The sequence below is a fragment of the Salmo trutta genome, chromosome 33 (genome assembly GCF_901001165.1).
Source record: "Salmo trutta chromosome 33, fSalTru1.1, whole genome shotgun sequence".
Classification (NCBI taxonomy): Eukaryota; Metazoa; Chordata; class Actinopteri; order Salmoniformes; family Salmonidae; genus Salmo; species Salmo trutta.
The window spans coordinates 22,778,300-22,805,125 of NC_042989.1; the positions used below are offsets into that span (position 1 = coordinate 22,778,300).

Below are 26,826 nucleotides of genomic sequence, written 5' to 3' on the forward strand. Positions count from 1 at the left end.
ATCTTGAAGAAGGAAGGCTATCACTCCATTTTGCAACGCCATGCCATACCCTGTGGACAGCGCTTAAATTGGAGCCAATTTTCTCCTACAACAGGACAATGATCCAAAGCACAGCTCCAAGCTATGCAATAACTATTTAGGGAATAAGCAGTCAGCTGGTATTCTGTCTGTAATGGTGTGGCCAGCACATTCACCGGATCTCAACCCTGTTGAGCTGTTGAGGGAGCAGCTTGACCGTATTGTACGTAAGATGTGCCCATCAAGCCAATCCAACTTGTGAGAGGTGCTTCAGGAAGCATGGGGTGAAATCTCTTCAGATTACCTCAACAAATTGACAACTAGAATGCCAAAGGTCTGCAAGGCTGTAATTGCTACAAATGGAGGATTCTTTGAGGAAAGCAAAGTTTGAAGGACAATTATTTCAATTAAAAATCATTATTTAGAACCTTGTCAACATCTTGACTATATTTCATATTCATTTTGCAACTCATTTCATGCATGTTTTCATGGAAAACAAGAACATTTCTAAGTGACCCCAAACTTTTGAATGGTAGTGTACATGGAGGAGACAATCAAGCTAGTCATCTTGACTACTTTGTCTCTTTCTCTCTTGCATCAAAGGTTAAAAAACTTTTAATAGGAGAGAATGCAATCGGATCATCATTGGCCTTCACATAACTCTTACAGAATTTCCATGTCGATGGGGATATTGGAAATGTAATCAAAGTTTATTGAGGACAAAATAATTAATAACTGAATTTTTCCAGTATAATATAGGTTCAGCAAATATTGTTTGGGATACCTTTAGGGTTGCACATTTTGGGGAATATTCAGAGGTGAAAACTTTTTGTGGGAATATATGGGAATTAATATTAATACCATTTTGCATTGATATATTTACCATATCACGTGGAGACAGAAACATAAACCTTTTCATAAGTAGACAATAGCAAATGATTAAATCCTTCAAACAGAAATAAAACCAATTTAGTTACGAAGTGAACTTTAATTAAATGAGTTGACTCTTCACATGGGATGACTTCACTGAACAACAAGAGAGTATATTGAATGATCCCAATGAGCCAGCAAATCTCCCCAGAAAATGTTTAACATACATCTGTAAAATGATTGTCTAGAAACTAAAGCTTTGGTTGTCTTCCCCTCAGGCTTCCATGTCTTCTCCCTGGACCTCCTCAATGTTGACCTCTTGAACATCAGACTCTGAGGCCTCATCTTCACTGTCACTTTCCAACCTTGTTGAGGATGGCTCATTGTCAGGCTCAAAAAGCCTCAAATTTGCCCGGATGGCCACCAATTTTTCAACCCTTGTACTGATCAGCCTGTTACGTGCATTGGTGTGTGTGTGTTCCCAAACAAAGACCAGTTGCGCTGAGGCGGTTGATGTTGGTGGGATTTGGAGGATGGTGGCAACAGGGGCTCTTTCCCCTCAGATCCACAAAGTCCCTTCCACCAGGTGGCTGATGAGATATGTTGGCACGACTGCCATATTCCATCTCCATCCCAAAGCCCTTGCTTGGAAGTGTACTTCGCCAGACTGCCAAGAACCTTGCCTTCATCCAGGCCAAGGTGGCGAGACATGGTAGTGATGACACCATAGGCCTTGTTGATCTCTCCACCAGACAGGATGCTCTTGCCAGCATTCTTGGGGTCAAACATGTACGCTGCGGCGTGTATGGGCTTCAGGCAGAAGTCTTCATGCATTTCAGTACTGCAGTTTCCTCTGCTTGGAGCAACAGTGAAGTAGGCAGGGCAGTATGGATTTATTCTCTTACATCTACAAGCAGTCTGAACATCAGACAGGATGGCATTGTCTCCCTCAATCCGTGCAATGGCTACTGCTATAGGTTTCAGGAGTTTCAGGCTGCTTACTACTCTCTCCCAAAATACCTCATCCAGGAGGATCCTCTTGATGGGGCTGTCCATATCGACAGACTGATATGGCCATTTCTTGGAGAGACTCCTTCCCCTCCAGGAGACTGTCAAACATGATGACAACACCACCCCAACAGGTGTTGCTGGGCAGCTTCAATGTGGTGCTCTTATTCTTCTCACTTTGCTTGGTAAGGTAGATTGTTGCTATAACTTGATGACCCTTCACATACCTAACCATTTCCTTGCCTCTCTTGTAGAGTGTATCCATTGTTTTCAATGCCATGATGTCCTTGAGGAGCAGATTCAATGCATGAGCAGCACAGCCAATGGGTGTGATGTGAGGGTAGGACTCCTCCACTTTAGACCAAGCAGCCTTCATGTTCGCAGCATTGTCTGTCACCAGTGCAAATACCTTCTGTGGTCCAAGGTCATTGATGACTGCCTTCAGCTCATCTGCAATGTAGAGACTGGTGTCTGTTGTCCCTTGTGTCTGTGCTCTTGTAGAATACTTGTTGAGAGGTGGAGATCATGTGGTTAATTATTCCTTGCCCACGAACATCCGACCACCCATCAGAGAAGATTGCAACACAGTCTTCTTTCTCTATGATTTGCTTGACCTTCACTTGAACTCTGTATCCAGCAAATGAGTAGATAAAGCATGTCTGTTTGGAGGGGTGTATGCTGGGTCGAAGAACATTCAGAAATCTCTTCCAATACACATTGCCTGTGAGCATCAGAGGTGAACCAGTTGCATACACAGCTCAAGCAAGACATTCATCAGCATTTCTATGACTACGTTCCGCCATTGAGTAAAAAAAACAACTTCTGATTCGAGGACCATGAGCTGCTACTATCGATAAGGTGTCCGAGTCATCTTCACCTCGATAGAAGTAGAGGGACTTTTGTCAGAGGTTGCTTGTTGTGAGCACTGAGGGAACTTTATGCACTTAGCCAGATGATTATATATTAAGCCAGATGATTATATATTAAGCCAGATGATTATATTGCATCTTTGTTGCATTCTTCACATATGACTTGGCACAGTACTTGCAAATGTACACAGCTTTTCCTTCTACATTAGCCTCAGTCAGATCATGCCGGTGGCATTTTTCTGTAAAGATTAGTAAAAAAATTAGTAAAAAAAAATAAAAAATACAATTCCATGTACAAATAGATAACCAGTTAAACAACTCCTTTCTAAGATAAATGTTTTAAAATGAAACATGTATGGAAACGGGTGAATTAACACTCAGTTAGCAGGCTCAAGCAAGCTAAAACCCACATGGTAGGTAGCAAAAACTAACTAGCAGAAATTGTTAACAAGTTAGAAATGATTTAAACACAATTTGCTGTAGGCTACTATTTACTAGTTAACAAAAAATCATGTATGTCATATATAAAATATATTCACCCCACCCAGTATTGTAATCAAAACTTACCAGAAAGCATGTAGTCCTTGGCTCAGACAGTGTAGTAGTGTGGGCTCAATAGCACCTCAGTGTGCAAGATCCTAAGAATCAGCTGTACATGTGATGGAAGAATGCACTGTGCATGCAAAGGGTTGGAATTCCATTGAATTTGGGATAGTTTAACCAAAATATATCACAAGACCTAGAATTGCCTTGTGTATCCCACAAAAAAAGGTTCACTGTTATAAGCTAATGTTTTTGATGAATTTATGCAAAATGACCAAAATTCCAGGGCTTAACTTCCCATGGAAAATTTCCGCAAAAAGTTTCCAACCCTAGATACCGTTAAATGTACCTTCAATTCAATATTCATCAATAATAAAAAAAAGCTGTTTCTAGCTAGAGACAAGACTAAAAAGGGAAATGCATTAAGTAATATTACAGGTAGATGCAATAAAAATGATACTATAGACATACAAAATAAGTTAGAGGATAAACAAAAAGAACTGGAGGAACTTATTCAAGAACGATCTAACGTAATCTATTACACAAATAAAGCAAACTGGATGGAATATGGAGAAAAATGCACAACATTCTTCCTGAATCTCCAACACAGGAACGCTAACAAAAATAATTTGCAGAAACTCCTTAATGAAGACGGAGTCAGCTGATTCTCCGAATTATATTTTAAAAAGAGGAAGCTAAATATTTTAAGCAGATGTTCTTTTCCTTCTCATCCTCAACCACTGAATGACTATTTTAAACAACTCTCCAAATAATACAAAAAAAATGAAAATTAACAAAATGTACAGAAATATCTGTGCCAAGGCCAAATTACAGAGGAATAACTTTGAGGCTATTAAATCCTTTCAGTCTGGAAAAACCCCAAAACCTGATGGCATACCGGTAGAGGTATATCAAGCCTTTTTGATATACTCAAAGCTCCATTGCTAGCTTGTTTTAACTACTCCTATAGAAATGGTAGTCTGTCAGGTACTCAGCAGGAAGGTCTGATTTTACTATTATTAAAACAATGCCCAGATGGCAAATATAAAGATCCAGTCTAAAAAAAAACCAAAAGGCCTCTTACACTTCAATTTTGTGATGGAAAAATACCAGCGAAATGCATAGCACTCAGAATTAAAAAAATGTTTTACCAGGTATTGTTCATCCTGATCAGACAGTTGTTTTTACATGGATGATACATTGGAGATAATATTGGACAACTACTAGAAATAATAGAACATCATGAAACATCTAAGAAGCCAGGCCTGGTATTTAAAGTGGATTTTGAAAAGGCCTTTTTATAAATAAAATCTGGTCTTTATCAAATGCCTGGATCTTTTCAATTTCAGTGATTCTCTTATAAAAATAGGTAAAAGTAATGTATAACAACCTCAGGTGTAAAATAGTAAATAGCGGCTATTTCTCAAGAGAGTTTTGAATTGTCAAGAGGAGTTAAAACAAGGGTGTCTGCTGTCACCATATCTATTCCTTATGGCCATCGAAACACTAGCTATTAAAGTCAGATCAAATAACAACATTAGAGGATTAGAAATCCAAGGCTTTAAAAAAAAAAGGTGTCCATGTATGCCAATGACTCAAGTTTTATATTAAGTCCGCAAACTAGATCCCTGCAAGTCTCATTGAAGATCTAGATAACTTTTCAGGACTCTCTGGACTAAAACTTAATTATGATAAAGTGTACAATCCTTCCGGATGCTGGAGTGAGTCGTCGTGCTGCAGCTCGCTCCGTGGGTAATATTACATTTCATTACATTGGAACGATTTGATTAGTGTATTGTTAGCTAGCTACATAGTTGTCTCTGCTGTCTTTGTATCAAGGATAAAGGTGTAGCTCTGAGGAACTAACAAGGTTAGCTAGCCAGCTGTATTCGTTCGTGCCGTTTTCGAAACGGTGTCAACACCATAACACCACAGCTAGCTAGCCAACTTTACCAATTAGCAGTACTGTAGAAACTATATACATTACAACGGAATGATTTGACTAGTGTAATGTTAGCTAGCTACATAGTTGTCTTTGTATCAAGATAAAGGCGTAGTACAGAGTAACTATCGAGGTTAGCTAGCCAGCTACATTTTCTAACATAGTCAACAACGCGCCCACTGCTAGCTAGCTAACCCTACCAGCTAGCTGTATCATTTTTTGTCAATAAGATTTTTGCAACGTAAGCTTAACTTTCTGAACATTCGAGATGTGTAGTCCACTTGTGTAGCTAGCAGGACTGACTTAGCTAGCCAACGTTTAATTACTTCTGCGTTATGAACTAGACACGGACACGAATGATCCATTGGTAGCTTGTTGTTACCAAGTATTGGTGCTAACCGTGTGTTATAGGATGCTAGCATGCTAGTTAGCTACGGCGTCATAGGACACGGTGCACTAGGTGGGTTTTCACGGAAGAATACTGTACCAAGTTAACTAGCGGATTAAACTAAGTTTGAGCCTATTCCTGGAAACATTGAACCACTGTAGTTTACATCAATTTTAATTTCTAGTGGTAGCTAGAAAAGTTATATTTTAGCATTTTAGTGAATTGTTAGTGAGGGAGGCCCTGCTCTCTCGCTTCCCCAGTTGTTTAGTTAATTTTCATGCCAATCTCCTTTGCATTAGCGTAGCCTCTCCTGTAGCCTATCAACTATGTATCGGCCTATCCCTGTTCTCTCCTCTCTGCACAGGCCATACAAACGCTTCACATCGCGTGGCCGCTGCCACTCTAACCTGGTGGTCCCAGCGCGCACGACCCACGTGGAGTTCCAGGTCTCCGGCAGCCTCTGGAACTGCCGGTCTGCGGCCAACAAGGCAGAGTTCATCTCAGCCTATGCTACCCTCCAGCCCCTCGACTTCTTGGCGCTGACGGAAACATGGATTACCACAGAAAACACTGCTACTCCTACTGCTCTCTCCTCGTCTGACCACGTGTTCTCGCACACCCCGAGAGCATCTGGTCAGCGGGGTGGTGGCACTGGAATCCTCATCTCTCCCAAGTGGACATTCTCTCTTTCTCCCCTGACCCATCTGTCTATCTCCTCCTTTGAATTCCATGCTGTCACAATCACCCATTCAAGCTTAACATCCTTACCATTTATCGCCCTCCAGGTTCCCTTGGAGAGTTCATCAATGAGCTTGACGCCTTGATAAGGTCCTTTCCTAAGGATGGCTCACCCCTCACAGTTCTGGGTGACTTTAACCTCCCTACGTCTACCTTTGACTCATTTCTCTCTGCCTCCTTTCCACTCCTCTCTTTTGACCTCAACCTCTCACCGTCCCCCCCTACTCACAAGGCAGGCAATACGCTCTTCACTAGATGCATTTCTTCTACTAATCTCACTGCAACTCCCCTCCAAGTCTCCAATCACTACCTTGTATCCTTTTCCCTCTCGCTCTCCTCCAACACCACTCACTCTGTCCCTACTCAGATGGTATTGCACCGTCGCAACCTTCGCTCTCTCTCTCCTGCTACTCTCTCCTCTTCCATCCTATCATCTCTTCCCTCTGCTCAATCCTTCTCCAACCAATCTCCTGATTCTGATACTAACTTAAATGCACTTAATAAATAAAGATCTTTAGGGTTACGGTATATTTTGGAGTGTTATACATTTTCATAAACAATGTGGGATGGCAGTATCAAATGTATGTCAACTGGAGAATATTTACACAAATGAATCCGTCTCCGCACCACGTGCTCTCACCACTGGTGTCCCCCAGGGCTCAGTTCTAGGCCCTCTCCTATTCTCGCTATACACCAAGTCACTTGGCTCTGTCATATCCTCACATGGTCTCTCCTATCATTGCTATATGCAGACGACACACAATTAATCTTCTCCTTTTCCCCTTCTGATAACCAGGTGGCGAATCACATCTCTGCATGTCTGGCAGACATATCAGTGTGGATGACGGATCACCACCTCAAGCTGAACCTTAGCAAGACGGAGCTGCTCTTACTCCCGGGGAAGGACTGCCCTTTCGATGATCTCGCCACCACGGTGGACAACTCCATTGTGTCCTCCTCCCAGAGTGCTAAGAGCCTCGGCGTGACCCTGGAAAACACCCTATCGTTCTCCGCTAACATCAAGGCGGTGACCCGATCCTGTAGGTTCATGCTATACAACATTCGCAGAGTACGACCCTGCCTTACACAGGAAGTGGCGCAGGTCCTAATCCAGGCACTTGTCATCTCTTGTCTGGATTACTGCAACTCCCTGTTGGCGGGGCTCCCTGCCTGTGCCATTAAACCCCTACAACTCATCCAGAACGCCGCAGCCCGTCTGGTGTTCAACCTTCCCAAGTTCTCTCACGTCACCCCGCTCCTCCGCACACTCCACTGGCTTCCAGTTGAAGCTCGCATCTGCTACAAGACCATGGTGCTTGCCTACGGAGCTGTGAGGGGAACGGCACCTCCGTACCTTCAGGCTCTGATCAGGCCCTACACCCAAACAAGGGCACTGCGTTCATCCACCTCTGGCCTGCTGGCCCCCCTACCTCTGCGGAAGCACAGTTCCCGCTCAGCCCAGTCAAAACGGTTCGCTGCTCTGGCACCCCAATCGTGGAACAAGCTCCCTCACGACGCCAGGACAGCGGAGTCAATCACAACCTTCCATAGACACCTGAAACCCCACCTCTTTAAGGAATACCTGGGATAGGATAAAGTAATCCTTCAAAACCTTTTATATAAAAATATAAAAATAGCATAAATAGGAAAGTGTACCAGTTTCATATGAGGATCAGGATGTTGACAGCTGTGCCATACAGATTGCAAAATAGTTGGGATGAGCTTTTTGATGTACCGATTCCATGGTACAGGGTGTATGAGTTGATATATAAAACGACGCATGACTTTGTGCTTTTCAGCTAAAATTATTAAATAGAATTATTGCCACCAACAAAATGTTGAATATTTGGGGCATTCAATCATCAAAGCTCTGCAGATTTTGTTGTGAGGATACAGAATCAAGACCATTTATTTTGGTATTGCCCTCAGGTAGCCCGTTTCAAGTCTCAGATTCAGGAATGGCTGAAAATGCAGAAAGAACATTGATCTAAAATTGACCCTAGAAATAGTACTGTTGGGAGATCTGGAGAGACCAGGTCAGTCAATTAATGATAAATACTTTTACTAAGAGTATTAGTATATCTTAAACTCGCAATCTGTAGATTCTATTCGATAGTTTCAATCTATGTTAAACATCACTGCATAGTTGAAAGACGCATGTTGCGTAGAAATCCGAAGAGGGTGGCATGCAGAGATAGGTGGGAGGGACTGAGGGAAGCTGAGGGTTGGGATGTGGAATTGGAGACAAGTGGGAGTGGAGTTGCTGTGCAGGAGATTGACCGTCATTCTAAAGATAAAAGTATTTTTTTTTTAAAAGTATGTCAGAATGACACTGAGGGGCAGTGTTTTTACAGCTAATGCCAGTTTGCCCGAGGCTGATGCGGTGCAGGTGTTTGTACACATGCATATATACACAAATTCTCTTTCAAATGCACACATAACACAGACACACAGGTAAATAGTGCCATACATGCACACAAACAGTTGGCCTTGCTGTTGTGATTTTTGTTGTCCTTTTGCATTTTGTTTTCTGTTTTTCTTCATCTTTCTCTTTTGTTCATTTTGTTGGTGCATGGGGGGGGGGGTCTAGAGGAGGGGAATGGAATATTTTTTAAATAGTATTATTTATTTGTATTTCTTCTGGGGGGGGGGGGCTTGGAGGGCTGGCGGTTAGGAGCTTGGGCCGGTGGATCGCTGGTTCAGGCCCCTTTTTTTTTACCTTGTGGGTGATCTGTCGACGTGCCCTTGAGTAGGGCGTTGACCCTGGTTGCTTCTGTGTGTCGCTCTGGATGGGAGTCTGTTAGATGACTAATGTGATGTAGTTGAGCGGTTTCACTGCAAGTATATTGTATGTTTTAAGCATTCAATAACAAAAAAATTAAAGAGTGGCAGAGTAAGAAATAATTTGAACTCTGAGAAAAAACATTAAGGTTGCCCAAAGGAGAGACTAAGAAACAGTCTGACTTATTTGTTTCAAGAAAATGAGTAAATAGATTGAAATTAAGATGCAGAATGTTTCATCAGAAAGTAGGAAGTCTCCAAAATGGTCGATCCTTTTGACATAGCAAAAGTTTTTATCCAAAAGTAGAGGTGCATGGTCCGAAATGACAATAGCTAAGTATTCGCACAAGTCAACTGCTGGCATGAGTGCGTTATCAATGAAAAAGTAATTATACAGAAGGTGGTGGACATAAAAAAAATTGAAAACTCCTTTGCAAGAGCATTCTGTAATATCCAGGGGTCAGTGCAACCATTACATTGAAAACATGTGGAGAACGCTTTGGACATCATTGACTGATGGTTCTAGGATGTGAGCGATCAAATTTTCGATCTATGAAAGTTAATATCTCCTCCGAAGATCAAATAGTGACTGTCCAAGTGGATAAAAGATTGTTAGTAAAGTTTACATAGTCCCAGTTGGGAGCGTAAACATTCAGCAACACCACAGGTGTTTCACAAAGTGTACGGGTTACAATAATGCATCTTCCTTCTGAATCTGCTATGACGTCTGACGGAATGAAGTGTATCTTCTTATGATTAAGAAAGGCAGGCCATCTGGCCCTAGTGTTGATATTTGAATTATAAAAACTGAACCACCCATGTGCTACGGAGTCTATATATCAGTCTGTAGATGTTTAAGATGGAAGAATCATTTGGATCTCTTGATTGGTCCATTTAGCCCTTCGACATTCCACGAGGTGAGCCTCACTGAGGCACCACTTTTTAAATGTTTTTTTTTATTGAACCTTTAACTAGGCAAGTCAGTTAGGAACAAATTCTTATTTACAATGGCAGCCTACCCTGGACGACACTGGGCCAATTGTGCGCCGCCCTATGGGACTCCCAACCACGGCCGGTTGTGATACAGCCTGGAATCGAACCAAGGTCTGTAGTTACGCCTCTAGCACTGAGATGCAGTGCCTTAGACCACTGCGCCACTCAGGAGCCCTTTTGTGTTGGTAGAGTGATAAGTAATTCATTAATGATAGCGAATTTGAATTATCAGATGTCTCACAATCAGTTGTGATGTATTTCACAGAAAATAACTAGGCCAAACCTCAAAAAGTATGTCTATCAGAACATGACATCTGCCTTCTCTTAGCGTTCAGGCTAGTACGTACCTTGCCAATTCAATGTGCCCAGGCTAAAACCGGTAGTGAGGGGAAAACTTGCCCCAGATTCTTAGTGAAAAATTCAGACATGAATTTAATGACAGAGCCCTCTGAATTTTCTTCAATATTTGTGATTCGTATATTTGAACGGTGTGAAAAATTCTATCCTATCTATGGTTTCGGAGAGGAGCTAGTTTTTTTCCAGCGATGTGCACCTTTCTTCCAGTGCAACAATTCTGTCACTGTAGCCAGATGGATGTTGAACAAAATCTGTTGGCCATGGCCATCTATGGTTTTGCAACGCTATCGAGAGAAGCTGATATTGAGGCCAAAGCAGCGTCTATTGTCCCTTTGAGTTCTGAGAATCATGAAGCAAAGTTTGTCAAAGACGGTAGGTAGGCCTGGTGCAGAGTTTTCAGTCATCCTAGTCTCTCCGCCATAGGTACTGTGGGTGAGTTTCGTTCGGTTTTCTCTTGTTTTTTGGACGCAGTTTATGAGCTATTTTCAAGTAAGAAGTTGCGTTAGACTTTAGAAAAAAAGTTAGTGAACTAGAAAATGTATTTTTTGACTTCGTTGAAAAGAACAGAAGCCACCCTCACATATAACCTTCATTCACATGTTAACCCGGAAGCCAGAGCATTTGTTTAGAGGGAGGGATTAGAGTTGGCTGGTGCAAGACTGTGGGCTACTTGACAGGAGTGGAGAGGAAACACTTGTCGCTATAGGTTTACCTTCTGTGGGACAATGGTGTGGTGGTTCTCTAGAATCAGTTTCTTGATATGATGAGCCCAGAGGCGCTTCTCCTCAACAGTCTTGGCCTGAAAACGACACTTGTCAATTATACTGAGCTCATACAGAACTACTCTTATTACAAGAGAGGACAGGCTTATGATCCACACTCACCTGCACAGTGTGAGGCTGCTTGGGATGCTTGAAGTGGATCACACTGAAGTGCAGAGGGTCCTTGGCGCTGTCAAGCAGCATCAGGGTCGAGCACTGAAACCACAGGGAGCAACGTTATGCCAACCTAACAGAGCAAGCTCATGGCATTTGGGTTAAGTTCCTCTACTTTTTGCTCATTACCAATATGTGTGTCTTGTAGACATAGTGCTCTCCTCTCTTCTTGGTGATGAGGAGCATCTTGTCAAAGAGGAACAGCATCCTGGTGTTCTTGGCACGTTGGACCTGGAAGGTTCCCTCCAGCACCAGCTCTCCATACGTAGTGAGGTCAGGACCCTTCCAGTTGATCAGGAGAGACTGGATCTCCTGCACACACACGACACAAACACTCCTGATTGTATCTAGGTCTCCTAAACATAGTCTGGGTACACAACACTGACAAAACTGTACATGAAAGCATGCACAAGGGGAGCAAAGTCTGAAGAGAACAGTATTTTTTTTAATGCGACAACAGAAAACAACAGGTAGGCCAGGAACCAATGGGCAGTGAACTCACCATCTAATCGAAGGCATAAATTGAAACAAATAGAAAACCCAGCAGACACTGTGGCCCTGTGGTAGATTTATTGAGTCCCTACGAGGCCCCAAATCCCTGACCAAACTCTAAATAGCATTTAAACAGAGGTCGGGGAGACATGGAGCTTTGAGCCACCTCGGAGGCTTAGTGATCAATACCACATGGAGCAGGTTCACACATTTGCTTTGGACAATTTTTTTCTAAAGATTTAGGCTTCAGCAAACGTCTTAAGGTTGATTATGGAAGTTAATGGGCTGCTTTATTGGACCAACAAAGACTGTGCAACTAAACCAAATCATTTTTGGAATAGCCTGCCCCCACACAGTACAGTAAACTCAGTCAGGGAGTTACTGTGGGAGCAGCAGGACAGTAACCTGGAACAGTTGCTGGGTGACTAACAGGATTCCCCATCAACACAACCTCTGGCAAGTCAGTGAAACAGCATAATAAAGCTATGGCCATGACAGACAGGATAAACTATGAGCAGAGCAAGAGTAGCTACACTTCATTAACTGATATAAAACCTATTGAGAAACATTCACATACAAAATTAGCCCAATTAGATACACTATAGTGGTAAGTGGAAAGGGGTGGGCCAAATTCCATTCATCTCTCCCTGAGAGTAGCCACACTGACCTGCAGCCTGACAGCGTGCTCGTGTTTCCTCTTCATGTCATTGATGTACCAGGCCACCCCGGTCATGGTGTCAATGGCCTCCTGCACCACCTCATAGCCCTCCTCCTCAGGGTCAAAGTGCTTGGCGATCTCCTGTTAGAGGGCAAACAGCCAGAACATGAGGAATCAAGACCACTGGAATGAAGTTGAATGTGTTGTTGTATGCTATACAATGCTCCACCATTGCCATCTTACCAGGTAAAAAAAATAAATGAATTGGCCTCCTGTCAAGGGACCCCACAATCAACCTGCAATTGCAGAAGTACAATTCTATACAGCTTACTTAGACCATCTCTACCCATAGAAAAGGTAGTATGCAGTGAGGACCAGTGTACCTGCAGAAGCAGGTGGTATTTGAGGATTCTCTGGACGGGTTTGAGCAGGTAGGACCCCAGGGGGAGAGAACGCTTGAGGAAGGCCTGGCGATCCCTGAAGAACTTGGCCAGAGTCTTACTCCTCATGCAGTCGGTCAGTGTACCCACAGAGCTAGAGGGAACACAAGTCAGTCAATGGATCGTATCATATAACTTCCATTGTTATTTAAGGTTACAGATTCTTAACATGTCCCCCAAAGGTTTCAGAAAACCTTTACACTCTTCTACTTACTTGGGGTAGTTTGTGCAGTACTGTGTATAGATTTCAAAAGCGTCACTCTATAAAATCACAAAGGGAGGAAAAACACAAAACCAGATCAATAACACTCCAGCCTGTCCAGCTTCCCGATGATGGGTATCAATTCAGTCTGTGGAAGTGGCCTCCTCTCACCTTGTCCACGAAGCAACTGGCCACAGCAACCGGGTCATTCTCACACATGTCCAGAGACTGCAGCAGCTCACTGTGGAGAAAGACAAACCGACGCAAGACTAGAATAAGGTCTACGTCAGAGACCGCAAGAGAAATTCAGTGTAAACTCCATTCAGGTACTATGTTAGGTATGAAAACATGTTTATGTTTTGCATGGCGCTATGCATTTGTTCTGGTTAACTTCATTCTGCCCAAAGACTCAGCAGGGTCAGGTTTCCCACAGCAGAGTGGACACAAGGAGAGAGGGGTCACCATGCAAAAACATAAAAGGAGTACAAAACCAACAAAAGTTTTTTTTTTTTTTACATGGTCACACACAAAATCAAACACTTTCATAACTTACAAACACCCTTCAGCTGCATGGGCTGACGAAATAAAGGAACATAGCAATATGTCAATATGCTGAGTACAATGGTATGTCTTTATACTTTTTTGTTTGAGGTTTATTTTTGCCTGAAGACAAACATTTGCTTGACAAATCATGAACATGTTCCCAGACATTATTTCATTAAGCCAATATGTGGCCTACAGTGGCAGGGAAACATTGTTTGTTTTGAAATGGGAGCAGTACTGTAGCTTTAATAATAGCATGACTCAGAGGCAGTCACTAGTCAGTCATGCACATCTCTAAACTGAATGACAAGTCTAGGACCGTCTGAAAACCCTGTGTATGAAAATTAACTGTATTAAGGTCTGCTGCGTGAGACATTCATTCTCCAATACAATGACAAAAGAGAATGCCATTTCACATCTCCTCAGAGGTTCATACAGTTTCTGCTTGAATTAATATGTCCTCCATCACCTGGGAAAAGTGCAAGAGCTGCACATGTTATCAAACCAGTGCTTTAAAAGTATGCTTGGCTCTTGCGGATCAGCTCACCCTGGGCACTTCCTGCTAATTGGCACGACTCAGTCGCAGCGTTTAGCCGAGATGATGGGAAGTGTAACGCTGGCAATGTCACGCATCCCCAGGCTGTAGCAGCCATGTCTGGTTCAGACTTCATCTTAATAATCCAGTCTAACTTCATTTACTTTATAAAAAGAAGAGCAAACTCTCCACTCCAGTGTAACACATTGTATATTGATGCTGTAGGAGAGCCAGAGGGATGTACATGAACTCCCCCTGCTTTAGATGTAACAATCACTAATCAAAACCACTATTTTAGTAGTCTACACTGGTGGAAATCCCATACAGTTGAAGTCAGAAGTTTACATTCACCTTAGCCAAATACATTTAAACTCAGTTTTTCACAATTCCTGACATTTAATCCTAGTAAAATGTCCCCGTCTTCGGTTAGTTAGGATCACCACTTTATTTTAAGAATATGAAATGTCAGAATAAGAGTAGAGAGAGAATGATTTATTTCAGCTTTCATTTCTGTCATCACATTCCCAGTGGGTCAGAAGTTTACATACACTCAATTAGTATTTGGTAGCATTGCCTTTAAATAGTTTAACTTAGGTCAAACGTTTTGGGTAGCGTTTCACAAGCTTCCCACAATAAGTTGGATGAATTTTGGCCCATTCCTCATGACAGAGCTGGTGTAACTGAGTCAGGTTTGTAGGCCTCCTTGCTTGAACACGCTTTTTCAGTTCTGCCCACAAGTTGTCTATAGGATTGAGGTCAGGGCTTTGTGATGGCCACTCCAATACCTTGACTTTGTTGTCCTAAAGCCATTTTGCCACAACTTTGGAAGGATGCTTGGGGTCAATGTCCATTTGGAAGACCCATTTGCAACGAAGCTTTAACTTCCTGAGGTCTTGAGATGTTGCTTTAATATATCCACATTTTCTTCCCTCATGATGCCATCTATTTTGTGAAGTGCACCAGTCCCTCCTGCAGCCAAGCACCCGCACAACATGATGCTGCCACCCCCGTGCTTCACTGTTGGGATGGTGTTCTTCGGCTTGCAAGCCTCCCCCTTTTTCCTCCAAACATAACGATGGTCATTATGGCCAAACAGTTCTATTATTTTTGTTTCATCAGACCAGAGGACATTTCTCCAAAAAGTACGATCTTTGTCCCCATGTGCAGTTGCAAACCGTAGTCTGGCTTTTTATGGTGGTTCTGGAGCAGTGGCTTCTTCCTTGCTGAGTGGCCTTTCAGGTTATGTCAATACAGGACTCGTTTTACTGTGGATATTGATACTTTTGTACCCGTTTCCTCCAGCATCTTCACAAGGTCCTTTGCTGATGTTCTGAGATTGATTTGCACTTTTCGCACCAAAGTACGTTCATCTCTAGGAGACAGAACGCGTCTCCTTCCTGAGCGGTATGACGGCTGCGTGGTCCCATGGCGTTTATACTTGTGTACTATTGTTTGTACAGATGAACGTGGTACCTTCAGGCATTTGGAAATTGCTCCCAAGGATGAACCAGACTTGTGGTCTACAATTTTTTTGAGGTCTTGGCTGATATCTTTTGATTTTCCCATGATGTTAAGCAAAGAGGCACTGAGTTTTATGGTAGGCCTTGAAATACATCCACTGGTACACCTCCAATTGACTCAACTGATGTCAATTAGCCTATCAGAAGCTTACATTTACATTTTAGTCATTTAGCAGACGCTCTTAGCTTCTAAAGCCATGACATTTTATGGAATTTTCCAAGCTGTTTAAAAAGGCACAGTCAACTTAGTGCATGTAAACTTCTGACCCACTGGAATTGAGATACAATGAATTATAAGTTAAATTATCTGTCTGTAAACAATTGTTGGAAAAATTACTTGTGTCATGCACAAAGTAGATGTCCTAACCGATTTGCCAAAACTACATTTTGTTGAAAGTGGTTGAAAAACAAGTTTTAAATGACTCCAACCTAAGTGTATGTAAACTTCCGACTTCAACTGTAAACCAGAACCATTATTTTCAACCATTTGGTTTTTATGGCATTACGCCATCATTGGGAATCATGTGGGAGGAGCCTTACTGTGAGAGGATAAGGATGTTTATTTTTTCTCTTTTGGCATGAGGCTTGGTGAGCATATGCTGCACAACAGCTTCATATCTCCCATCTAAACATCCAAATGGGTGCACAGAGCAGGTGATCGTCCTGATAACGTCTGGAGCAGAATTGACACATACAGCCATATTGTAATTTGTCTGTTTCTTTACTGATCCCAATCTGCTGTATTGTTCTAGGCCAATCTGCGTTTGGTGTTAGTTAGTCAGTAATTTTTTATTTGTCCTCAAAACAGATTTAGACAGATAAACTCTCCAACACAGCCATAAAACAGATGTCCTGCCAGGAAGCCTTTGAATCTTTGTCAAAAGAGCATTCCACTAAAAAGGTCAATATGTCTTCTCAATGTCTGCTCCAAGGTTTGAGTGTTAGGTTGAGTTGTTTTTGTGAAGACTGTCTGGAAAAATAAAACAATTACATTTGCAGCTTACCTGTTGAACTCATATATGTCCTCTATATTCCCAAACAGGGAAGAAACCTGGTCTGGACGAATGGGAAGGTTGTCCATGTCTATGATGTGAGCCAGGTAATCCTAGAGAAACAATAACACTGGTTATACTGCACCTAAAATCTGCCTAATGAAGAACCATCCTGGCGTGAGTGTTCTGTAAACTACAATTTCTGATTATTTGCAGTAGAGGGAGCTTGTGTATCGATAAAGTTGAACATGCTCAAGTGGTTGCCTCCTTGGTGGATTCCGCTTCAATGTTGTTTCAATTTATTACACATCCTGTTCGCAGGCTAAAAAGACCACATAGACAGCAGATAGACTTCATCCTATTACAACAAAACTGTATGACTCATGATCAGTGTGTTCAAATCTAAGTGGTTGAAATGGTCCTTAAGGATTTATTACTTGTTACTGTGAGGTCAGTAGCTCTGTAAAAAACAGTCAGACCAGCACAGTGTTCTCCCATGACCCCTCTCTCATCAGGCTGCAAGACTACTCTGGCGTAGACAATATCAACTAAAAACAGAGGCACAGTTGCTCCTCTCACCTAATTACACTCATGTTTGTATACAAACATACACACACCCAGTCAGTGCAGAGTAAAGTAGTCTTCACACACAAGAACGTTTCGCATTCGTCTATAGCCTTCCAGACACTTGTAGAATCTATGCCAAGGTGCATTGAGGCTGTTCTGGTGGCACATCGCCCTATTAAGACACTATGTTGGCATTTCCTTTATTTTGGCAGTTAGCTGTATGTACAGCCTACTATTAGACTGTCAGCACAAGGTTAGGTCTAGGCTTGTGGTTATGGATGGGTAACCCATAAAGGGTAATGCCCTCTAGGGGATGGGAGGGGAAGAGGCATTTAAAGGGTTACAATACTTCTGGGCAGTTAAGTGACAGAGATGGCCTAGTGAGAAATGTTTGGGAAGAAGGCTATGGAACCTAGTAAATAGATATTGACCCTCAGAATTTCAGGACATCTGTCGAGGCAGAATTGGAGGTGTGAGTCCACCTGTCACACAGCTGTCTTAGAGCTGAGATTAAAAGGTTTCTGCTTTCATGATATGGTGTGGATGAGCATGTTCCTGGATAGTGTCTGCTCTACACATAAACTAACAGCTGTCAACTTCATAAGTGACAGTAACAGAACAAAACCAAAAAGATGCATCATCAAATACATCACTGAAGTGACAAGTTTAACAACGCTGCTACTGTAACTTCGCACAAGATGCCACTGCAGAGCAAGTCATTGGAATGCTGCATTTAGATTGGAGAGGTTGAACTTTTTGGGGGTTGAGAGAATTGGAGATTTTGTTCAAATTGTTATTGAAAAAAATGGGCCAGCTTTTTCCCACTACAACAGTATGTGGAAAAAAAGTTGCTACTCTATGTTTCTTCAGTTGGCATTGTGATGATTGTGTTTTTGTTGGCCGTTGCCTTCTAGGGGCCGGAGGGCTCCGTATCCTAGTTTGGGTCGCAGTGCAGCAGGCAGCTAGGCAGGGCTCACGGAAAAGTTGGAAGTCCAGTGGAAGTGTGAGAGTGTCTGGGGAGCAGGACTGTGTCATTACTCTGGCGGATGCTGTAGCGAGGGCTCGGTAAGGGCAGATCTCCCTTCAACACCTAGGGAAGGCGCCAGCAGCCCAGTCAGACAGAGACTCCGTGAGGAGTGCCAGAAACACACTACCTCTGATCTGTCTGCATCATGCGTTAAAGACATTATAACCTGTACTTAACAGGACTTACGCCACCATGCTCCTGTCAGTACTCATCCAAAGAGGATAATTATTCCAACCTGAAGGGTGCAATAGGTGAGGCTGATCAATCTGCACAGTTGGTAGTTGTTTTCAGACTACAAAGGCAGCAGCCATAAGAGACCAGTTGACTTGATTGCAGAGCGGATAATTAGCTCGGTCCCATTTGCCACAACCAGAAGATAAAATCAGTAGCAGCTGTTCACATCTCTGACCAAGATCATCAGGGGAGAAGTTTCTGCCTTGAGATGCTGTGTCCTGGCCCTGATTCTGCTTTAGAACTAAATACGTGAAAAGATCACAAGATCCCAGTCTCAGCTCTGTATGCTTTCACAGTAATGTAAACATATAGAAAGCATTAACCTACATACAGAAGCTTAACCACATATCAGCTACTCTACAATTCTAATCCGCTGGTCTTACAGGCTATAATGGTTACATACTATGGCATTTTCCATCTGATTATGAGAATGTCATTTAGAGAAGAAATGCAACTGCTATTGTGAGTTACGAAATACACAGGGAACATTTGTCTGAACCACATCTGTAAAAAAAACAGGAAATCAAACTAGATCCTGGTAAAACAAATCAACCCTAGAATATTTTATAGGTACCAGAGACACGTGGCTTCAAAGGCAAGCAGTCACTTGAAAAATTGAGAACCTTATTTGCTCTCTAAACCCATGAAGCCCATTCCTTTGTCTCATTACTGGCCAACTCCAATAAATCACCTCCATATAAGAAGGTACAGACATTAAGTCATAACTACATACCATTCCAAAAGAAACACTGAAATTACCTATTAAATGACACTAATCATATGGCCTATAGTGAGAAGATTGCATTGATTAAGATCACGTCCTAATAACCAGAACTGATTGGATGTAACCCTCAAAGCGACTCACCTCCACGATGCTGCGAAGGTCCCTGACGTACATGCGCTCCGTCTCAATTATCTCCATGACTACACGGTCCACGTAGCTGAGCTTAGGGTTGGGAGACATGGCTTCAGTGGCAAAGGGTGCGGTATGGGCCTGAGGTGCATTAGTCCTCCTGTTGGTGGTGGCGTTGTTGTTGCACTGGGACCTGGTCTGACTGTGGTCCAGCCACTGGTCTCTGGTCCCCCCCTGGCTGAGGCCCTGCATCTTGGTCTGTGGCTGCTCCCTGGCTCCCTCTGCAGGGCTGAGCTCCAGGTCAATGTCCGTTCCACTGGGGGGAGGTGGTGTGGAGGGGAGGGCTGAGGTACTGCCGTAGAGGCTGTGGCTGTCCCGGGAGGAGACTGAGGACAGAGTAGATACCAGGCTCACTGGACGCTCAGCCTCTCCCGCTGAGGGGTCAGTACAAAGCCGACTGTAGCTGTCTTGTCGCTCATGGCCACCACTGATGGAGAGGGCAGAGTACAACTGAGGAGATTCTGATAGAGAGGAGAGAGAGAGCGAGAATTTAGTCTCAGGGCACATGGGCAGAAACAGATTGTTAAAATTGGCACATTCCACTACATTTTAGATCCATTTAATCAAATACTGTAGTCAGATGATATGACAGTATGTCCCCAGTGTTCAGCATCCCAGCCTGAGGAAGAGTGCTCTACTGCAAAAGGGGCTCTCTCAAATCCTACGGACATGCCCCAATTACAGCGCTCCACATTCTCTGGAAAACCCAGACATTTCCTCCAACCTCCCTTACTGGTACTGGCGAAGTCTTGGAAAAACAGAAGGAAAACTGAGGGGGAGACAGGTTGGGAGAAGAGAGGGGAGTCAGAACCAGAGTCCTGTTTATACATTAATTTATTGAGCTACTTTTCAAATCAAGAGAAATTGATTCCATATTCAGTTTCACATCCTTCCTGCCCAGACGGGGAATGTTCCAAATATATGAAGTCAGAAAGTATTCTGAAGGTCAAAAGGTCAAACCCATTTTGCATTATTAAAAAAATACATATTCTTGCCAATAAACTGCACCTTCGAGAACAAATCCCTTAATTGGCCACAGCAGTGACTAAGCCAGGTCAGGGATATTGCCAAGTGAGGACAGAGTTTGAGAGATGGCAGTGGTACAGACATTTCATGGAGCACTCTTCAAAATAGTTTCCAACTACAGCAGTGTTGACACATTCTTAATGAAATCAGTAAGGCAGTCAGAAAATGTGCGTCGTTAGCAGACACCCCACAACTAATAACATGGACCTGTCACTAGGCAGCTTGGCCAGTTGACTGGACTTGGAAAGCGGGACAGAAATGTCATCTGTCAGCAATGACTTCAGAAGAACGGAGGCCCTTTCTATATAGTAAAGAATCACAAAAGTGATTAGGTATAATGAATGTAAAACAAAAATGATTAGAAATTGTAGATGAAAGATCTTTGAGGTCACTGGTCAGTCATTTGTAGAGTCAACAGATACAGGAAACAAAACAAGTGTCTCTCCCTCTACAGACCGGATGATGTCAGTGATCTCAGTCTGGGCTACAATCCACTGTAGAGCTCGTCTGCAACAACACCAGACTCACACATGTCAAGTCAGAGGAAGCAAGGGATGAGCCTGCAAGCAAAGGTTGACCTTGACCACTTCTTAGAAGCTGTTTAAAGTAGTTCCAAAACCATGTAATAGTACTACTTACAGGGAGTAATAGTACAGTAGGCCGTTGGTCTCTGCTGTAGTATCTGCGCAGACAGAAGCTCCTCCTTTTCCCATTTAATTTTGGCTGTGAAAATTACTACCTCGCCTGCTCTGAGCGCCAACCGCCAAGGCCTCCCCCTCCCTTCCTAGAACCGCTGTGCTGACGTCAATGCCCAGCCATTGGGAGGTGATACTGGGGGAGTAAGGACAGTTCAAACATACACCCTGATCTCCCGGTCTCCTAACAAACCCTAATGAAGTCTCAAAGGCACTCAGTTCTACAAGTGGAGAGCAAATTATATAACCTGTCCTAGGCTAATAAAATCGTAATATAGTTTTTACAGAATTCTGAAATGCATGGTGTGACTCACTCAACATTAGGATCACCACCATCAGGACAAGTCATGGCAGTGAGATTGGTCATAATCCAAATGCTGTAAGGGATGGGTAAGGCAGGAAACATAACTCATGAAGGCCTAAGGCACTAGCACCCAGACATGATATGGGACAAAAACAGCAATCGTAAACCAACGCTACTGCAACTTCCCCACCCCTTTCTTTACTCAGATTACCCACTGAAGAGAAAGTACTCTTCTTTGCCTGATACCACACTCCATTGGTTTGAGATCCTCTATGATTTCGTCAGCCACACATGGAGTGGCTTTGTTAGATTACTTGTTAGATATTACTGCATGGTCGGAACTAGAAGCACAAGCATTTCGCTACACTCGCATTAACATCTGCTAACCATGTGTATGTGACCAATAAAATTTGATTTGATGTAGCAGGCAATGCTAAGGAATGCAAATTAAATGCCCTGGGCCAGGTTTCCCGAAAGCTTCTTAAGGCTAAGTTCATCGTTAGGACCTTTGTGTGAGCGATTCTTTGGGGAAAACCATCTTTATTAACGTTGCACTTGAAAATGGTCGTAATCTAATGCCTGCCTCAGACCAAGTGCATTGTTAGATGCTTTTCTGCCCTCCCGTGTCACTTTATACACAGAAGCTTTCCGCTTAACATTGATAAACCATGTAATTCTGTCTCTGCGACCACCGATAACATCAGAACAAAGAGGACTACAAAGTTGTCAATGTCTTAGCAATTGAAACAAAACAAGCAACATAAAAATATGCTTAAAATGAAAACCGAGAGGATTCCATTAAAATAAACAGTACGCTATAGGCCCATTTCAAGCCGTGAAATAAATTTCCTGTTGAATCAATTGAGTTCTATTTGGCTATTTGTAGGCTACTGTCTAATTTGTCTCAACATATCCATGTGTAGCCTAACGTGCCAAATTGGTGATTGTGAATTTTTATTGGTTAAGCAGCCGTAGGTGGTAATATCTCTATAGGAGCTGAACCGTTGTCAGTATTGTGAAATAATTAACTGTTGTTAAGGAAAGATTTGAATGGAGAAAGCTGATCCGAGAGCAGCGGTCCCATTTCCGATCCTTTTAGTATCAACATCCTTCAACAACGCACTTAGCGACAATTCGCTCTTCGTGGTGTTTTGGGAAATGCATGTTACATCTTCGGCCGTTGCAGGAAAGATGCATCGTTAAAACACCAGTATGCCTAAATTCCATCACTATCAGGAAAATACTGTAGGCCTAGGTAAACATGTGGCACTGGCAATAAGGTTAGCACTAAGTTAGCTAGCCTACTGTGATGCAGGGCAGAGTTTCTATTGGGTCTCTGTGAACAAGGAAGTCAGACGCAGGATAAGCAGAGAGGAAAGTACACCGAATTATAAGTTCCATCTCTGGTACGTCAGTCATTTACCATGACGGACAAAATAGCAAAACAGAAAAGATCTAGACCTACTCTATATCCACAATATTATTCAATCCAAGTGACACAGCAACGCAATCAAAACTCAAACCCTCCAGCTTTAGCTCAGTCACAAACTAAAAGGTTTGGTAAAATTGTTTTAGTCCCATGTCAAGCTCTTTTTGCGGCAGCCATTTCAATACAATCATTAACCCAGCCAAACAGAAGTATTATCCAAGTCAAGGTTACAAAGACCATAGTATTTGGAGTACATTTTAGCCTACACTGCAACTTTAATAACTTAGCGTTACAAAGTATGTTTTCGGTTTCAAATAGTTACAGTATGACAATGGAATAGGTTAAAAATAAGTCACATTGTAAAGTAAGGTACATGCTCAGGGATTACATCAGATCAACTGCTAATGTCTGAACACAGTACTATGGGCTGTTTTATTAATCACCTTGTTGTTTAGGAAGAATAGTTGGGATTCCTGCTGTATTCATTCTGAACCCTTAACTGTAATTCTTTGAATTCCTAGTTGCTGCTGCCTGTTAAACTTCAGACAATGTAAATTCCACAAGCATGACTACTTCTGTTAGTTCACAGCCCTCCGGCCCTCTGGGAAGCTATAGTTCACCTTAGATTATACTGTTGAACAATGTTCTTCAATGTGAATGGGGCCTGCATGTTTTGGACCACTGAACAGACAGTGTCAGACAGTTAAACGAATGAGAACTCCAGGTCTATGGGCCTTCCCTTGAGCCAAGCCAGGTCTAGTTGGAAGAACAGAGCAGGTAATTAACGGAAAGTACATCAGCCCCTGGCATTGAGCAATAGTATAGCATTTCCACAGCCTGAGATGAAGGAAGCAGAGACATTCTAAAGGGTCGCTGAGTAATCAGACAGTTTAGAACAGATGTAATCTACAGACTTTTACAATTCAGCCATCATTTCTTTTGAAGTTGACAACATAAAACTGATATTACCATGTCTGCCTATGATGACATGATTGATGTGAACTACATACAGTACAGTTGACGTAAAGGATGTTCCACGATCATAAAACATCTTGTCTTCTCCACAACAACCATGATGTCCATCTCAGACAGTCTACTGGAATTAGTGACATGTCAAATCAAAGTTTATTGGTCGCGTACAGAGATGTTATCGCAAGCGCAGCAAAATGCTTGTTTCTAGCGCCAAAAGAGCAGTAATACCTAGCAATATACAAAATCCCAAACTATCAGAATGAGCAATGTCAGAGTCCGGCACACACACACTTTTTCTAATTTAGCACTCTTATCCAGAGTGTCTTACATTAGTGAGTTTTTGTACTGGTCCCCCATGGGAATTGAACCCACAACCCTGGCATTGCAAGTGACATGCTCTACCAACTGAGTGACACTGGACCAGGTGAAAGCTATGATCCCTTACTGATGTCACTTATTAAATCCACTTAAAATCAGTGTAATTGGAGACCGGTTAAAAAGGATTTTTAAGTCTTGAGACATGGATTGTGTATGTGTGCCATTCAGAAGGTGAATGGGCAAGAACAAATAATTAAGCTTCTTTGAACGGGACATGGTAGCAGATCGGGCTGTGGCAGTCAAAATGTTGTCAGCCGGTGATTGTTAAGCAAGTAACTGCCAGTCTCACGGTAATTTACCATTAGAAAGTGTAGTCCATTTCAGAAGAACAGAATAGCATACTCTTTGTCCTTATGTTAGGCCCTGATCTGGCCTACACTAATTTAGCAGACAAGATTTGCTTAGAATTTCATGGCAATATTTTATAGTATGAAGAATACAATTGACATACAGTTGAAGTCAGAAGTTTACAGACACCTTAGCCAAATATATTTAAACTCAGTTTCACAATTCCTGACATTTAATCCTAGTAAAAATTCCCTGTTTTAGGTCAGTTAGGATCACCACTTTATTTTAAGAATGTGAAATGTCAGAAGAGTTCTATTTCTTTCATCACATTCCCAGTGGGTCAGAGGTTTACATAGTATTTGGTAGCATTGCCTTTAAAATTGTTTAACTTGGGTCAAACGTTATGGGTAGCCTTCCACAAACTTCCAACAATAAGTTGGGTGAATTTTGGCCCATTCCTCCTGACAGAGCTGGTGTAACTGAGTCAGGTTTGTAGGCCTCCTTGCACGCCCTTTTTCAATTCTGCCCACAAATTGTCCATAGGATTGAGGTCAGGGCTTTGTGATGGCCACTCCAATACCTTGACTTTGTTGTCCTTAAGCCATTTTGCCACAACTTTGGAAGTATGATTGGGGTCAATGTCCATTTGGAAGACCCATTTGCGACCAGGCTTCAACTTCCTGAGGTCTTGAGATGTTGCTTCAAAAAATATACAGTGAGGGAAAAAAGTATTTGATCCCCTGCTGATTTTGTATGTTTTCCCACTGACAAAGAAATGATCAGTCTATAATTTTAAAATGGTAGGTTTATTTGAACAGTGAGACAGAATAACAAAAAAAAAATCCAGAAAAACGCATGTCAAAAATGTTATAAATTGATTTGCATTTTAATGAGGGAAATAAGTATTTGACCCCCTCTCAAATCAGAAAGATTTCTGGCTCCCAGGTGTCTTTTATACAGGTAACAAGCTGAGATTAGGAGCATACTCTTAAAGGGAGTGCTCCTAATCTCAGTTTGTTACCTGTATAACAGACCTGTCCACAGAAGCAATCAGATTCCAAACTCTCCACCATGGCCAAGACCAAAGAGCTCTCCAAGGATGTCAGGGACAAGATTGTTGGTCTACACAAGGCTGGAATGGACTACAAGACCATCGCCAAGCAGCTTGGTGAGAAGGTGACAACAGTTGGTGCCATTATTCGCAAATGGAAGAAACACAAAATAACTGTCAATCTCCCTCGGCCTGGGTCTCCATGCAAGATCTCACCTCGTGGAGTTGCAAGGATCATGAGAACGGTGAGGAATCAGCCCAGAACTACACGGGAGGATCTTGTCAATGATCCTAAGGCAGCTGGGACCATAGTCACCAAGAAAACAATTGGTAACACACTACGCTGTGAAGGACTGAAATCCTGCAGCGCCCGCAAGGTCCCCCTGCTCAAGAAAGCACATATACATGCCCGTCTGAAGTTTGCCAATGAACATCTGAATGATTCAGAGGACAACTGGGTGAAAGTGTTGTGGTCAGATGAGACCAAAATGGAGCTCTTTGGCATTAACTCAACTCGCCGTGTTTGGAGGAGGAGGAATGCTGCCTATGACCCCAAGAACACCATCCCCACCGTCAAACATAGAGGTGGAAACATTATGCTTTGGGGGTGTTTTCCTGCTAAGGGGACAGGACAACTTCACCGCATCAAAGGGACGATGGACGGGGCCATGTACCGTCAAATCTTTGGTGAGAACCTCCTTCCCTCAGCCAGGGCATTGAAAATGGTTGGTGGATGGGTATTCCAGCATGACAATGACCCAAAACACACGACCAAGGCAACAAAGGAGTGGCTCAAGAAGAAGCACATTAAGGTCCTGGAGTGGCCTAGCCAGTCTCGAGACCTTAATCTCATAGAAAATCTGTAGAGGGAGCTGACGGTTCGAGTTGCCAAACGTCAGCCTCGAAACCTTAATGACTTGGAGAAGATCTGCAAAGAGGCGTGGGACAAAATCCCTCCTGAGTTGTGTGCAAACCTGGTGGCCAACTACAAGAAACGTCTGACCTCTGTGATTGCCAACAACGGTTTTGCCACCAAGTACTAAGTCATGTTTTGCAGAGGGGTCAAATACTTATTTCCCTCATTAAAATGCAAATCATTTTATAACAGTTTTGACATG

At 42.7% G+C, this 26,826-nt stretch overlaps 1 protein-coding gene across 3 annotated transcripts in view; it reads right to left on the reverse strand.

Annotated features, from left to right (window-relative positions):
- LOC115172670 (pleckstrin homology domain-containing family G member 3) overlaps positions 1–26,826 on the reverse strand; it is a 65,249-nt gene that overhangs the window by 14,047 nt on the left and 24,376 nt on the right. For all 3 annotated transcript variants that reach the window (XM_029730338.1, XM_029730339.1, XM_029730340.1), the window contains exons 3-11: positions 19,518–20,026; positions 16,837–16,937; positions 13,406–13,475; positions 13,247–13,293; positions 12,976–13,126; positions 12,602–12,733; positions 11,572–11,754; positions 11,392–11,484; positions 11,220–11,306 (exon numbers count right to left, since the gene is read on the reverse strand). In XM_029730338.1, coding sequence (XP_029586198.1) covers positions 11,220–11,306; positions 11,392–11,484; positions 11,572–11,754; positions 12,602–12,733; positions 12,976–13,126; positions 13,247–13,293; positions 13,406–13,475; positions 16,837–16,937; positions 19,518–20,026 — 1,373 coding nt within the window. The remainder of the gene's footprint in view (positions 1–11,219; positions 11,307–11,391; positions 11,485–11,571; positions 11,755–12,601; positions 12,734–12,975; positions 13,127–13,246; positions 13,294–13,405; positions 13,476–16,836; positions 16,938–19,517; positions 20,027–26,826) is intronic.